Below are 14,359 nucleotides of genomic sequence, written 5' to 3' on the forward strand. Positions count from 1 at the left end.
CCCAATCACAGCTATGCTGAAATCCTGGTTATTTCCATTGTTTTTTGTTATGAGCTGCAGGCAGCAGTCAATTCCCCCACTGGGGGGGGGGGGGAAATAGAGCTAAAACGAACTCGGAAGTTTTGTTTCCAGTATCTCCATGGGTGGCCGCCTATCTGTCTCCCTGCCTCTCTCAGAGTGGCTCCTTTTTTATATATCTACCGTTTCCTAGAGCTAGGCGCGAGCGGGGGCGTGTCTTGGACTGACCGCCGCCCCCTTCGAGGCTGGAACTGCGCGTGATTCAGCCGCAGCTTGGCTGCGCTCCGGCACAGGAGGCAGCTGCCGTGGCCGCCATGGACAGGGCCGGCGAAGAAGAGCCGCCGCCGCCGGCAGGGCGGCAGGACGAGGAGGAAGACGAGCTGGAGCTGCTCGCGAGGCGGCAGCGCAAGGAGAAGCGCGAGCTGCAGGGTGAGGGCGGCGGAAGGTTGACCCGGGCTGGGCGAGACTACAGCGCAGGCTGCTGAGGCAGGACCCTAAAAGGCAGGGATGGGTGGAAGGCTTGGCCAGTGGCCAAGGGGGAGGGGGAGGAGGAGGGCTATACGCTACTCGTCCAGGTGGCTCTATGCTAGTACGCTTATGTACACCAGGGAACCGGGGCGGGAGGGAGGCTGCTGTTGCACTCGTGTCCTGCTTGTGGGTTTCCAGTGACAAGCTGGCCGGCCGCTGTGAACAGAATGCTGGACTAGATAGACCCTTGGTCTGATCCAGCTGGTCTCTTATGTTCTGAGGAGGAGGAGGAGGAGGAGGAAGGAGGGGCAACGTAAAGGATTTTATATGCCGACACCAGAAAGAAGCAAAACGAGGCTTGTGTGGCACATTAAAGATGACCAGATTTATTATGGCATGAGCTTTGGTGCCATTGCCTCCTTGAAAGCTCATGCCCGCCTCTCCACCAGGTGCCCAGGGCTGCCATCAAGGGTAGGCAGGGTTGGGCACCTGTCGAGGGCCCACACCCAGCAGGGGCTCACTGGCAGGAGCTGCGCCTTCTCATCTCCATGGCAACCTGCTTGTTCACCTGCCTCTTGCTCTGGCCCAGTCCAAGGTGGTAGTGAGGAGGAGGATCAGGAGATGCCTGCGGGTGGAATTGGCTTTCTGCCTGCCACACACACAAGGGGTAGCAATGCTGAGAAAGACAGGGCTGGGCAGAAGAGGGGCCAGTTGGCATGGGACTACGATTTTGAGGGGGGGGGGCTACTCCAAGTCCCCCTAGTAGAGGCAAAGGGGGACCCTTTGGTAAAGATTTGTTACAAAGTAGCTCTCCTGTGAGGGAGCAGTACTGACTCCATTTTGAGACAGCCAAAAAGCCAAGGTGTCTTCACCCCCCATCTCCAGCAGAGATGAGACAAAAGCACATGAATGGGGCTGAGATCAATCACAAAAGGCTAGATCAAGCAATGTTTATAAATCGTTCTAGTTCATATGTATTTAGAATGATTAAAAATACTTAATGAGCAGTTTGAAATGGGGCCTACATTTCCCATCTGGGCCTATTACCAGCTTTGCCCGGCCCTGGAGAAAGATGAGGAGCAATAGTAGCTGGCCACAGTGGTGGTGAGAAGGTGATCCCCACACTGAGGGAGGTGGGCCATTGAAAGTGTCTTGCCCAAGGGCCCTCAAAAGTCTTGGGATATTTTGGACTGCAACTTCTATCTGCTCCAGCCATGGTGGATAATAGGAATGCTGGGAGTTGTAGTCTAAAACTTCTGGAAGGCACCAAGTTGGGGCTGGCTGGCTGGCTTATGCTATTACAACCCTTTTAATATTTAAGGCACCAGAAGCTGCTTACTGATTTAAATGGCAGAACTGACATGAGCTCCTTGACTCTCTCCTATTGCCTTAACTACAGTTGCTGAGAGGCTTCTGCCAGGGGTAGACAACCTGGTGCTCTGTGGTTGTTTTGGACTACGACTCCCATAAACCCTATCCAACATGCCCAATTATCAGGAGCTATAGGAGTTGTAGTCCAAACATCTGGAGGGCATTAGGTTGCCTACTATGCTAAAAACGTGTCCTCTGGTAGACATGCGTGATACATCTCTTGCCATGTTTAGACTGTAAACCTGGGTCTGTAATTGGGGAAGCTGGGCTGCTATTGACTTTAGGGATGTGACACAACGTGCTACTAGCACTCTGCCCCTTGTGTGGTACAATTGCACTACATTGAGGAAGGGACTGAAATGTGGTACAGCTGTAACCATGGGAGCAGTTGTCCTGGTGCCAAGCAAATCCAGCTTGCAGCATTGGAGAAGGAGAATCATGCTTCCTTGTTGGGTCCCTAATACTGGGTCACATGCTCTGTTGACATTGCAGTATATGTGATGGATTGCCAGTTTCTAGAGGAATCGTTCTGGATTGGAAGTCTTGATTTGCATTCATGTAACATTAGCAATCAGTCCCTTTGGATATATTCTGAGCACTTTTGCAAAGGGGTTCTTACATTACCTTGATGGTGTGAAAGTTGCAGCTGTATTGACCCTCCAGGTTCTGTTGAGGTAATGGGAAAAGCCTGGGACCGTGCAGGAGGAGACTGTGCTGTAGCATCATGAATCGTCCTGGATGGTCACTGACATAAGAACTCATCCTGAGGGTTTTGTTGTGTTACAGTATCTGGTAGTAACATGGATATCTTTATCACTTTTCCTCAGTTTCTACTGAATAATTTGTTCATATTAAAGAAAGGGATATTTTTCACATCATGGAACTGAGCAGGTGTATATGTGTATTCACAGCTGAGGAACTCAAATGCACTCAAGTTCTATGTGAACTTAGGCACCCCTAAGCCCATTGAAAGTAAGAAGTTGAAGTGCACTCTAACACTGCATAAGAGTTAAAAGCAACTGTTTTTTTATGAAATCCATTTTGAATTGTGGAAGTGCAAATTTCATTTAGAACTTTTTAAAAAAGAAGTCTATCCTTGTATAACTGAAAATAGTTAATTAGATTTCATTCCAGCATTGAAAAAAGAGCTTTAAGTTTTTAATCAGTGTTTAGAAAGCAATGATTACATTCCATATAGACCTGGTTGGCTAACTCATGGTTTATTTAACCCATGGGTTATTGAATTATGGGTTGTTGTGATGTGTGAACCCAGCCGTGCTAACAAACCATATTTTTAACAATGAATAATCCTGAAAAAGGGCCCATGGTTTGTTGTTGAGTTGTAAACTTGGTGTTATTTAAGCCATGAGTTTTTGTTACATGTGATCCAAGAACCATGGGTTGCTTATAGGTTGTTTTGCAGGGCTACAGTGGTGGCGGGAAAGAGCAGTAAAAAACAACAACCCAGCTGCTCCATATGCTACTCTGACAGCACTGCAAGGCATATGGGATACAGGGAGCAGGCAAAGTAGGAGGGTAACAAACAACCCAGCGATTGAGAAAACAAGCCACAGTTTGTTTGACTGCCAGACAAACTCTTGGTAGGACAACTAACCATGTGTTAAAGGACTAGTGGAACATGTGAATCAGGTCACACTGACCAGGTTTGGATGTCATTTAACCCATGATGACCCTTGGTGCCTGCAAGTGCCATGTGTCTGCCCACTTGGGGGCTGTCGTGTCATGCGGACATGGGTTATAGAAAGGTTAACTAATCCTTGTGTCACCCTTAAACAGATTATGGGTTAGGTGAGGGTTGTTTAAAATTTGCACCTTGTGACAACCCACGAATGGGTGGTCACACACACATACACCCCCCCCCCCCCGCACTTGTCATGTCATGATTTAAACAGCCCAATGTTCGAGGCTCATAATAATAAACATTACAGTTAACAGTAAAGTGGCTGGAGCAGTTGTTTTTTCTTTCACTTGAAACATACTTTCTGGAATATATTTTTAGAATAGGCATCCATTTAACATGCATGTAGAATATAGTTTTGTTAGTTAAATTCAAGTGCTAAGTTGTTGTTTTCAATTATGAATAATTTACTTACCACTTGTCTCACTGCTTTGTGCTTTTAAAGCAAAAATCCAAGGAATGAAAAACACTGTTCCAAAGAATGACAAAAAGAGAAGAAAACAACTGTTGGATGATGTCACCAAACTGGAGGCTGAGTTGGAACGGAGGCACAGAGAAGAACTGGAGAAGCTAAAGGAGACGTTACCTGAACAGAATAAAGTATGTGTAGAGGTGAGCTTTATTTTTAAAGCCCGAGGGCTTTGTTGGGTTTAGGTATAATGTCCACCGAAACTGCACTGAATACCTGTCAGTAAACCTTGCTTTTCTTTCAATTAGCTAAGAAACTGCGTTTCAATCCTCAAGCCATTGTTACCCTTTGGGTAAGAGGGTTCACTTATTTTCATCTGATTCTAGGGGGGCAGTAGAAGTGCTGAACTGCTGTTTAGTGGTTGTAGGGGATTGGATGGGTCAGAACAAGGTGGGACGTAATCCAAACAAAAGGATACTGTTGATAGGAAGATCATCTTGCTTGGGTTTGAGTGTGCAGCCTGAATTGGATGGCATTTTACTCCCCGCTAAAATATCAAGTCCATAGTTGCGAGGTGCAACTTCAACCTGCACTCCTGATAGATGTCCTGGTGCCGGCAGCAAAGGACTCTTTTTGCCAGCTTTGACTGGTTTGCCAATTATGACCATTCCTGACAAAGTCGGATCTTGTCATAGTTATTCATGTCCTAGATACCTTCAGGTTAGACAGTTATAATACAATCTCTACATTGGGCTACCCTTAAAAAATGTTCAGAAATTACAACTTGTGACCTGGGTGTTGACCAAAGCCAGGGATTTTGACCGTATCATGAATGTTTTATTTGATCTGCACTGTGTGCTGGTGTTAACCTTTAAAGTTCTAAATGCTTTGGAACGTGGATATCTCAAGGTCCGCCTTCTTCCATATGGTCTTCCCTGAGCATTCTAATCATCATTTCAAGCTCTGCTTCAGATCCCTTGACTCTTTGAAACATGGTTGGCTGCACCACCAGGTGTAGGGCTTTTTCTATAGTGGCACAACTGAAGTGCAACAGGCCTCACTCATCATTCTATTATGTTAAGCAGCTGGCATGAGTTATTTAAAATAGCCTTTGACTGAATATTTTCCTGGTTTATTTTTAATGTTAAGTATTTTCTTGGTTTTGATTGCTGTCCCTAGAAATTGTTGTTGGTAGTCTATTATGTTAATATTGTGTTTTTATGGTCCTTATTAAGAATGCAGAGTTGTATAAATGAGGGAAGGTTACAACAGCTGGGTTTGTTTAGCTTGGAGAAAAGGTGAATAAGGAAAGTCATGATATAGGTGTACAAAACTATGCACAGCGTGGAGAAAGCTGATTGGTGGGAGATTCAGGACAGATAAAAGGAGGAACTTCTTGCCACAGCGCATTGTTAAACTGTGGAATTCACTTACACAAGATGTAGTGATGGTCACCAATTTGGATGGCTTTAAAAGAGGATTGGACAAATTCATGGAGAATAAGGCTATCAATGGTTACTAGTTCTGATGGCTATATGCTACCTCCAGTATCAGAAGCAGAATGCCTATGTACACTAGTCGCTGGGGAACATGAGTACTGTTACACTCATGTCCTGCTTGTGGGTTTCCCATGGGCAGCTGGCTAGCTACTGTATGAAAAGAATGCTCAGTTACATGGACTCTTGGTCTGATCCAGTATGGCTCTTCTTATATTTGTTTGTGTGTGGTGTCTTATTTGTTAGCTGCCTTGAGTTCCTCCTAAAAATAAAGTTTTAGTTTTAAAAATAAAGGAATCAAAACAATATTTTGACCGATAACAGTAGACCTTTGTGTTGTCAGAATGCAGTATGACTGCTTTTCCTGTACCTGCACAATATGTAACCCCTAGACTGTACGCAGTATCTGCCAATTGTTTCATAAATCCTGTGTTTGGGACTTGGCTAGTGGCTAAGGTAAATGACTGAGACAGGATTTTGTGCATACACGCCGCTTACCTAAAACATTGCTCACACCATCTTTAGGCCAAGGTAACACCTGTTGGACACCTGAGGCCAGTGGAGGCTGGTGGCACCAATGCCAGTGGGGCTGTGAACCTGCTCTGGGTTTCAGTTGGAACACTAGAGAAACTATCCAAAGTGCTGAACTAATTCTAGGGATTGGGTTTAGCACCGTGGAAAGCTTTTTTTAGAGTTCTTATTGAAATCCAGAATATACTTAGAGCCCCACTGACATCGGAGCCAGCCACCTCCATTGCTGGAGGCTTAATTATGTAGGTTGAATGATACCTCTGGAATGGTACAATAGTTGTCTTGTTGAGGTTGCTTTTGAAATGTTAAGAGGTCTCTAAAGCTAAATTCCAAATGTAATTGGAATGTAATTACATAAAAACATTATATATAGAGGATGATAGACTGTGGAAAGAATGGTATGAAATATCAAGGAGTTATGGCCATTATGAGTCTCCAGATGACTGCATTGCAATTTACTCTGAAACTGAAGTATGACAAGAACAAGAAACTATTGGTCCCACATTTCAGGTAATTCTTATTTGTCATTTAGGACTTTTCAGCAACTATAAATATTGCAAGATTGGAGCTTGAGGGCACAGAACAGATTCAGCCTCCTAGGCTATCAAAGGCACAGAAGAGACGGGTAAGGTTCTTTTGGATGTGGATATTTCCTTAGTCATACTGTTTGTGAGCAATATGAAAGGCCAAGAGCAAGATGTCCGCTCTGGTGAGAGATCTGGTGTCTGCACAGTGACGCTGAGATGTGATACCGTCCTGACCCTCCCTCCCTGAATTGTCCCAACAACTGGCTTTATTTGAGCCATGTGGCTGAACATAGCTTCCCAGAGACAGGGAGAAGTTCAGAAGCATCGAGGGACAGGGAAACACACGCACACAATTAGAAAGCTATGCAGGATTTGCTTTGAATTTGTTCATCTGTTAGAAAATTAATCTATGGATATCTGTTACTATGAGTTGCAGTGGACTGGCTCTAACTTGGCCGTTCAGAAATGACAGCAGGGTTCCTTCTGTTCACAGCAGATACTAGCATCCTACAGAGGCTCTGTGCTGGAGGAAGAGGGTGGGAAAGAATCTTCCAATTCTCCCTGTGCATCCCTGGGTCCCCAGCCCTTCAGAGTAGCAGGGAAGGAGGAATCACCTCACCACCTTCCTCCAGTGCAAATGAAACTCTGCTAAACGCTACTCTGGATCCAACCCAGTGTATTAGTTTCTTCATAAATTACCTGTGAGAGTGCTACTGATTGCATGGTCTACAATATTTGGTGGGCAAACTTCTTGAAAATTCTGCTTGGTACTTTACATGCACCTGTCATTTAATAATAACAGAACAAAACTATTACAAATTATATTTGCTATAACACATCAGTAACTTTTGAAAATCTCCATTAGCTTTGGGAATTGTTTTTAGCATGATGTGAGCTAATGCTCTAAGATAAATTGAAAAGGACTTGTTTAAGTGAGCAAGTAGATATGTGTGCTTAAGTTCAAGAACAGAAGACTTTATTCCTCCTAGTTACACCATTTACAGGAACCTTTTGAAAGAAAAACTCTATGCAGATGATATATTGGAAGACATTACAGTACTTTCCTTTGTTTATGCAACTTTACCGTCTTGTTTTTTGCTCGTTTTGCACAATTCTGTTGGTAGAATTGGGAAGAGTATCAGAAGTACTTGAGACCTTTTAAGAATGTTTACTATATTTACCATGTGGTCAAATGTGTAGTTGCAATGTGTGTTACGTTCAAACAACAGGATAAAAAAGCAGCCTTGGAGAAGGAAAGAGAAGAAAGAATAGCAGAAGCTGAAATAGAAAATTTAACAGGAGCTAGGCACCTTGAAAGCCAGAAACTTGCACACATTTTAGCCATAAGGCAATTGGAAATTAAGCAGATCCCATCTGATGGCCATTGCATGTACAGAGCTATTGAAGATCAACTCAAGGAGCAACAAAACTCCTGGAGTGTTGCAACTCTTAGAAGTCAGACTGCAGAGTACATGAGAAGTCATGGAGATGACTTCCTCCCATTTCTGACAAATCCAAATACAGGAGACTTGTACAGCCAAGGTAGGTAAACTATTTCCATTAGTACCAACATGTTTGCCAAGAGTAATAGCTGCCACTGCTAGAGACAATATTGATGTCAAAACTGCTGATAGTCAAGCATCAGTTATATTATATGGGTGTGTTTTGAAAACTTTAAGGACCTCAACTAGCGCTTCGCATGTTACTCAGTCTTGTGCATGTTGGTCAGAAGTAAGTTCCATCGGATGTTCTTACCAAATAAGTGTTTATGTGACTGCAACCCTTGTCCGGGGCAGGGGGTGGTGGAACATCCAATTTTAATAAGACAAAAACATTATTTCTAACCTTAAGTACTAGGTAACAACTGAGAATCTAAGACTTAACAACTTTGACTGCAATAATGCTTTTCCTGTACTGTATCTGTGTAAACTAGGGAAGTATTCCAAAATAGCAATTTGGGAGAATCACACTTGATTGTCAAATCTAGCCATTCCTTGCTTTTATTGTGACTGGGTTTGCACAGTCATGGAGAGGGAAATAAGCCACAGTGGGTTCTCCCCCCCCCCCAGCCTATTAACTACCACGTCATGTGCTAGGATATGTTATTGTTATACAAAGCCCTAAACTTGGGACAAGGATACCTAGCAAACCTCCTTCCCTTATGCATATTGAACCACGCTTTAAGATCAAAGCAGACTTTGCTAGTCATTACGAGACTAACAAAATGTCACCATGCAATGCCCCGGTGACAGGCCTTCTTAGGAGTGGCACCAACCCTTTGGAAAACCTCCCTCATGCAGTTTGGGAGGCAGAAAATGTGGCCTTTTTCAGACGCCTCCTGAAAACACTTGTTCACCCAGGCTTTCCTTGCACTGTAATTAAATTAATCATGCTGCTCCATCTTACTGCTTCCTTTATTACTTTTATTGTAATTGCAATAGTTTTCATGTTGTGTTTTTAATATTGTATTTTGAACGTGATTTTAATATTTATATGTGATCTACATGGGGATTTTATTATATTTAGTGTTACGTAAATATCACAAATAAGCCACGTCGTGAGGTTTGCACCATGCAATAACCTATGCTGCCAAGGGTGATTATGCCAATCCCCTTGGCATGCAACTTGCATGCAGGGGTGGTGGTGGTAGAGGAATAAGCCACAGTGGCTTATTTCTCCTCCATGATCATGCAAACCAGGCCATATCTTCCTCATCATCATCAATAATAATTTCTTATCCGCCTCTCCCTCTGGATCGAGGCGGGGAACAACATTGAATACAAAAATTAAAAATACATAAAAATGATTAAAAACATAAAACCAATACGTTATTAAAATCTTTTAAGACATCTTAAAATTAGTTTCCCATTAGTTTCTTATGACTTGATAATGCTGTGTCAGCCTTTCCCCCCCTTTGCCTTGTGTTTTACAATGCAAACGTCTGTTGCTCTTGAGGATTTCATTTCTATTGTAACCTTTACATTTTAAAGCTTCCTTATCTTCCAATATTGAGATTTTAAAAGTTAATTCAATGCCTTTTTCTCCTCTCAGAGGAATTTGAAAAATACTGTTACGATATAGCAAACACAGCAGCGTGGGGTGGTCAGTTAGAAGTAAGTATAGTATCGTGTGCTTTACTAATGTCTTAAATGCTAACAATTTATTTATTTATTAATAAAGATTGTATGGATTTTGTTAAATCCGTCCTGTCTGTGTTTCATGGCCAGACGTATTTCATTCCATCATCTGCTAATTGATGGAATTGGATTTTTTGGAACCAAAATTTCATTCTCCTTGCACTAAACTGAATTAGTGCAAACCTTTCCCACAACACTGGTCCTCAAGTCCACGGAAGGAGCATGACTTGGAAAAAGCCGATATACTTTAGAATATTAGAATCTGTTGCAGATTTCTCAGACACCCCAGTTGTATTCAACAAGCAGACTCCAAGGGCAGAACAGGTTCTCCCCACTGCATCTCCTTGGGTACCTCCAAAACTGTTCCAGAGGGTGAGGGGATTTCTGGAGCAGACTAGGAAGGCAGGGAGGAGGAGAGGAAGGTGTAGCCCCAACACGGTTTGATGTAGTCCATAGTCTTCAGAATCGTCTCTGTTTTTTAAGGGAAAGATTTTAAAATACAAATCAGAAATGAAATTTTGCCTTACAGCTCAGGGCTCTGTCACACATCTTGAAAACACCCATTGAAGTTGTTCAGATGGATTCACCTCCTATTATTGTTGGTGAAGAATACAGTAGGAAACCACTAATACTTGTGTAAGTAGATACTTTGAATGCCTGGGTTCAAAGGAGTTTTGTGTTTGAAGGACGCTCCGTAAGTGGCTGATACCTGACAATATTGCAGAAGGGGGCTCTGCTGATGCTGACCGGGGAATTCCGGGAGTTGCAGGGCCTTTTTTTCTGTCTAAACGTGCACACATTGCTCCTTAAATGTTGCTTGTTGACTTGAATTGGAAAGTCCTTTTAAAAAGGATTCAAGTTAGTGTAACAAATTTTCATTGATAATATGAATATCAAAACCAGATTCTACTAAATTAGTCATTTTCACTTTGTTCCTTGTAAGAAAGCTTAGAGAAAAGGAAAGAGGTGAAAATGCTTTTTGATGTAACTGGAGGTGGGTTAAAGTCACTTTAAGAACTTCATTTATACTTTGATATTATAGCTCTGTAGAGATACACATACAGTAAGAAATGCAGCATTAGTTTATCTTAAGATTAAACCGTACAGGGCTTTCTCTGGGTTGGAAATGCCTTCCTTGGCCTTAGGTTGCAGCCTTTCCGGCACTGAGAAACAAATCCAACACCTTACTTGTAGATGGCTTGTTTCTACCCATCTATTATGTTATTGTGAAGGTGTAATAAAAGTACAAAGCAATCATGGCAATTGTTTGCAAATTTCCTAGAACATGTACAGTACCTGAGTTGTTTTTATATAAGCTGAACTCTAATTAACAAAAAAAGTATTGGGTGGGTGGGGAACTGAAGGGATTTCCAGTATCCATAATTTGTGTATACGTGCTGGAAAAAAGATGAGGTTTTTGTTTAGCTCTGCTGATGAGAACTGACGTTTTTCATTAGATGTACAATGTTATTCCTAAGATTAACTGTGATGAATATAAAATTAAGTTACATCATTTTCACTAGTAAGCAGTGATTTTTAGGCCAGCTTTGCATGTCAAAGCAACCAAAGGTTTTTTTAAACCCTGGGTTACTTTGTGACTCTGGCTGTTAAGGGAGAGACAAGCCAAGAGTTCCCAGCTTGGATATAACTAAACCAGGGACAGAGAGTTCATGGCTTATTTAGCTGTTCCTGATGGCAGGATGCGCCAAGTGGGAGTGATTGACCTCCATGCACTAGTATGCTGGCTTGCTCATGGTAACCCAGGGTTTAAAAAACTCAAGGGTTGCCATGACATGTGAACCCTCCCATAGTTAGTTTCTCTCTCTCTCTCTGTGTAATATATATACTATTTGGAGGAGCCCTTCTGTGCATCCCACCAGCATAACACATTTGCTATGATGGGACAAGGGAGAGGGCTTTCTCTGCTGTGGCACCCCAAATGTGGAATGGAGGGCATTCCTTGGAGGCCCGACTGGGACCAACACTGATTTTATTCCGGAGCCAAGTGAAAACATGGCTTTTTAACAAAGCTTTTAATGGTTGAATTCACTAAGTTGGCACATTGGTTTAACTGTTTTAATAGTTTTACTGCTTTTAAATTATATATTATTTTAACTTGGTTTATGGTTTAATTTGTTTTTATCTTTGACTATTTACTGTTTTATACTATATGCTTTTATCTGTACGCCGCCCTGAGATCTTATTGATATAGGGTGGGATATAAATGTTTTAAATAAATAAATAAATATTTTAGTTTGGAAGAAATCTTTGTAATTTCTATAACATTTGTCATTTTTGCTTCTAGGTATATGAGACATGCATATGGATTAGGAGAACATTATAATTCTATAAAACCTCTATTGGACATGACTACAGAAAATAGCTAGTGCACATGATTGATCATTACACGTAAACAATGGGTGCATCTTTGCTCTTTATGCTACGTATCCTTGGATAGGTCTTTAAACAAACTTATTCTGCTCAGTTCTTTTAGAAGACATAAAGAGTTTGGAGATATATTATGTATCAGAAATCCGTTGTAAGCACTATAGATTCTAATTTAAATCATGTTTTTTTTTTTAAAAAAAATCTTCCCTGAATTCCCTGATGCAACTCATAATAAATTGTGTATTACATATTTTTTAAATTTCCATTGCATCCTCTGCTTTATTGGCTAAATCAGTGTTCTATATAACAATGCAGTGTTGCACTGTTCATGTCTTATAAACTGCAATTATTAAAAAAATCACAAACAGAAAATGATGAAATTATTAAGACACTGAAGAAATGATGTGAATTTGTTAAGACTGTTGCAGCGATACTAAGAGATGGTTGTATGATACATTTGTTGTGACTTCAAACCCCTTTGCTGATATCCTCATACTCTTTTTTCTCCTGGCTACTGGTTAAAAAATACCTGATTCAGAGGCCCGGAAACCTTTGTCCATGATCATAGGAACGTTGGAAATGGCCTTTTATCAAGTCAGACCTTTGTGCGATCTACCTCATTGTTACCAACACTGACTGGTAAAGGCTGTCCACAGGGTTTTAGACAGGGTTTTCTAGTCCTACCTGGAGAGGTCAGGGATTGAACCTGGTATCTTCTGCATGCAAAGCATGTGCTCTACCAAGCATTTTAAACAGATGCTTCCTGTTTAAAGTAAACCTTTTTCGGGTTGTTCATTTTGGGACAAGTTTGATTTGTTCTTTGATGTTCAATAGTATGATTATTTCAGCAGCTCTACAACCCAGGGAAAAGAAGGAATTGTGATGCATGTGCTGTGTTCAGATAGCCCTCTCATGATCATCTGTACAGTTAATACCTCCACATGGATATTTTATTTAAAGCAGCTTTATTCCACAATTATGCAAGGCAGATCACAATATTGCTGTAGTGTACATCTGGCTGCCTTGATTCTGACAATGGCAAGAAGTCAGAAGTGCTGCCATGTTATCAGAATTGTTGCAGCCAAATAGCATATGTGCTGCTCAGGTGGATCACAGAAACATTGCTGTGATAAGAAGATGCCTGGTACTGAGTCAGACCATTGGTCCATCTAGCTTAATACTGTCTACAATGATTGGCAGCAGTTCTCCAGAGTTTCAGATAAGAGTCTTTTCCATCCTGATCTGGTACTGTCAGGGATTGAACCTGAAACATTTTGCATACAAATCATGTGCTCTAACAATGAGTAATGGCCCTTCCCCATGAACTCAGATATGCTGCAAGCCATCTCACATCTAAACCAGCCCTATGCCTGTAGCATGTAAAAGTTTGAATCTCTATAATAGCAATTTCAACTAAAAACTGCTACTTTCAGATCTATTACACTCATGCTGTGCTTCAAGTACAAGTATTGTAAAACATTGGTGCATAACAATGAAGATCATTTGCACAATCAAAACTGTTGCTCAGTTGATGTTCATTACAGAATGTTAGGGAATATTTGCTATCACAATAGTTTAATTTATAAATGGATGGCTATTTTAAATGCTTGTAAATGGAATATTGAAATTAAGTGTAGAGAAACTTGTAACTGAGCTCTTTATATTGTCTTCCACAAGAGACAGCCTATGATTTTGGTTCTTAAGATAAATTATATACACCTCCCAAGCGAAAAGTCTGGAATGTGCTAAATCTGCCCCTCTACTTTTTATTTGCACAATCCTGCCCCACCCTGCTAAGTCTAGATTATTTCTCCAGTGTTCTTTTGATCTCATCCCATTCTATGTTTGGCCAGAGGTATTATTATTTTATAGAAAAGGGTACAAATTGATTAAATAAACACTTTCATTACCATAGCAGCTTACTTGAGTACCTATGTTCAGGTCTCAGACAAATGTGTATGTGCTTATGCCTATCAGGATGGGTGGAACTCTAATTCTGGCCTACTATGAATTTAATATAGGCACTGAGCTTGCTCCTAAGAAAAGCAATTTACTAAACCTTCCTTTAGATTTTTAATGCTGAAAATAAAGCAAAATGTACAAAACCAATTTTCCTGTTATTGTCATGTTTAAGTTCTTACAAGTAAAGGTTTCTTCAATTTGGCTGCAGAAACTAAATACAATAGAACTGTTTTAAGAAGAGAGGGAAAAGTCACCCTGGACTCCTTGGAGGAAGGGAAAGAATATTGTTGTTGGGTAACAATCATTATAATTAATATTAACATGTAGTGTTATATGAAATGAAAAATTTCATA

At 41.3% G+C, this 14,359-nt stretch overlaps 1 protein-coding gene across 2 annotated transcripts; it reads left to right on the forward strand.

The window, feature by feature from the left end:
• The first annotated feature begins 287 nt into the window (after positions 1–287).
• OTUD6B (OTU deubiquitinase 6B) lies at positions 288–14,153 on the forward strand. 2 transcript variants are annotated; one of them, XM_063130922.1, is made up of 7 exons: positions 288–447; positions 4,002–4,168; positions 6,525–6,617; positions 7,749–8,061; positions 9,571–9,632; positions 10,186–10,292; positions 11,962–14,153. In XM_063130922.1, the coding sequence occupies exons 1-7, from the start codon at positions 333–335 to the stop codon at positions 12,041–12,043; spliced, it is 939 nt and encodes a 312-aa protein (XP_062986992.1). In that variant the 5' UTR covers positions 288–332; the 3' UTR covers positions 12,044–14,153. The 2 variants fall into 2 exon arrangements, with proteins under 2 accessions (XP_062986992.1, XP_062986993.1); XM_063130923.1 differs by having other exon boundaries at positions 4,002–4,156.
• The last annotated feature ends 206 nt before the right edge of the window (positions 14,154–14,359 follow it).

The sequence above is a fragment of the Elgaria multicarinata genome, chromosome 7 (assembly GCF_023053635.1).
Source record: "Elgaria multicarinata webbii isolate HBS135686 ecotype San Diego chromosome 7, rElgMul1.1.pri, whole genome shotgun sequence".
In the NCBI taxonomy this organism is placed as follows: domain Eukaryota; kingdom Metazoa; phylum Chordata; class Lepidosauria; order Squamata; family Anguidae; genus Elgaria; species Elgaria multicarinata.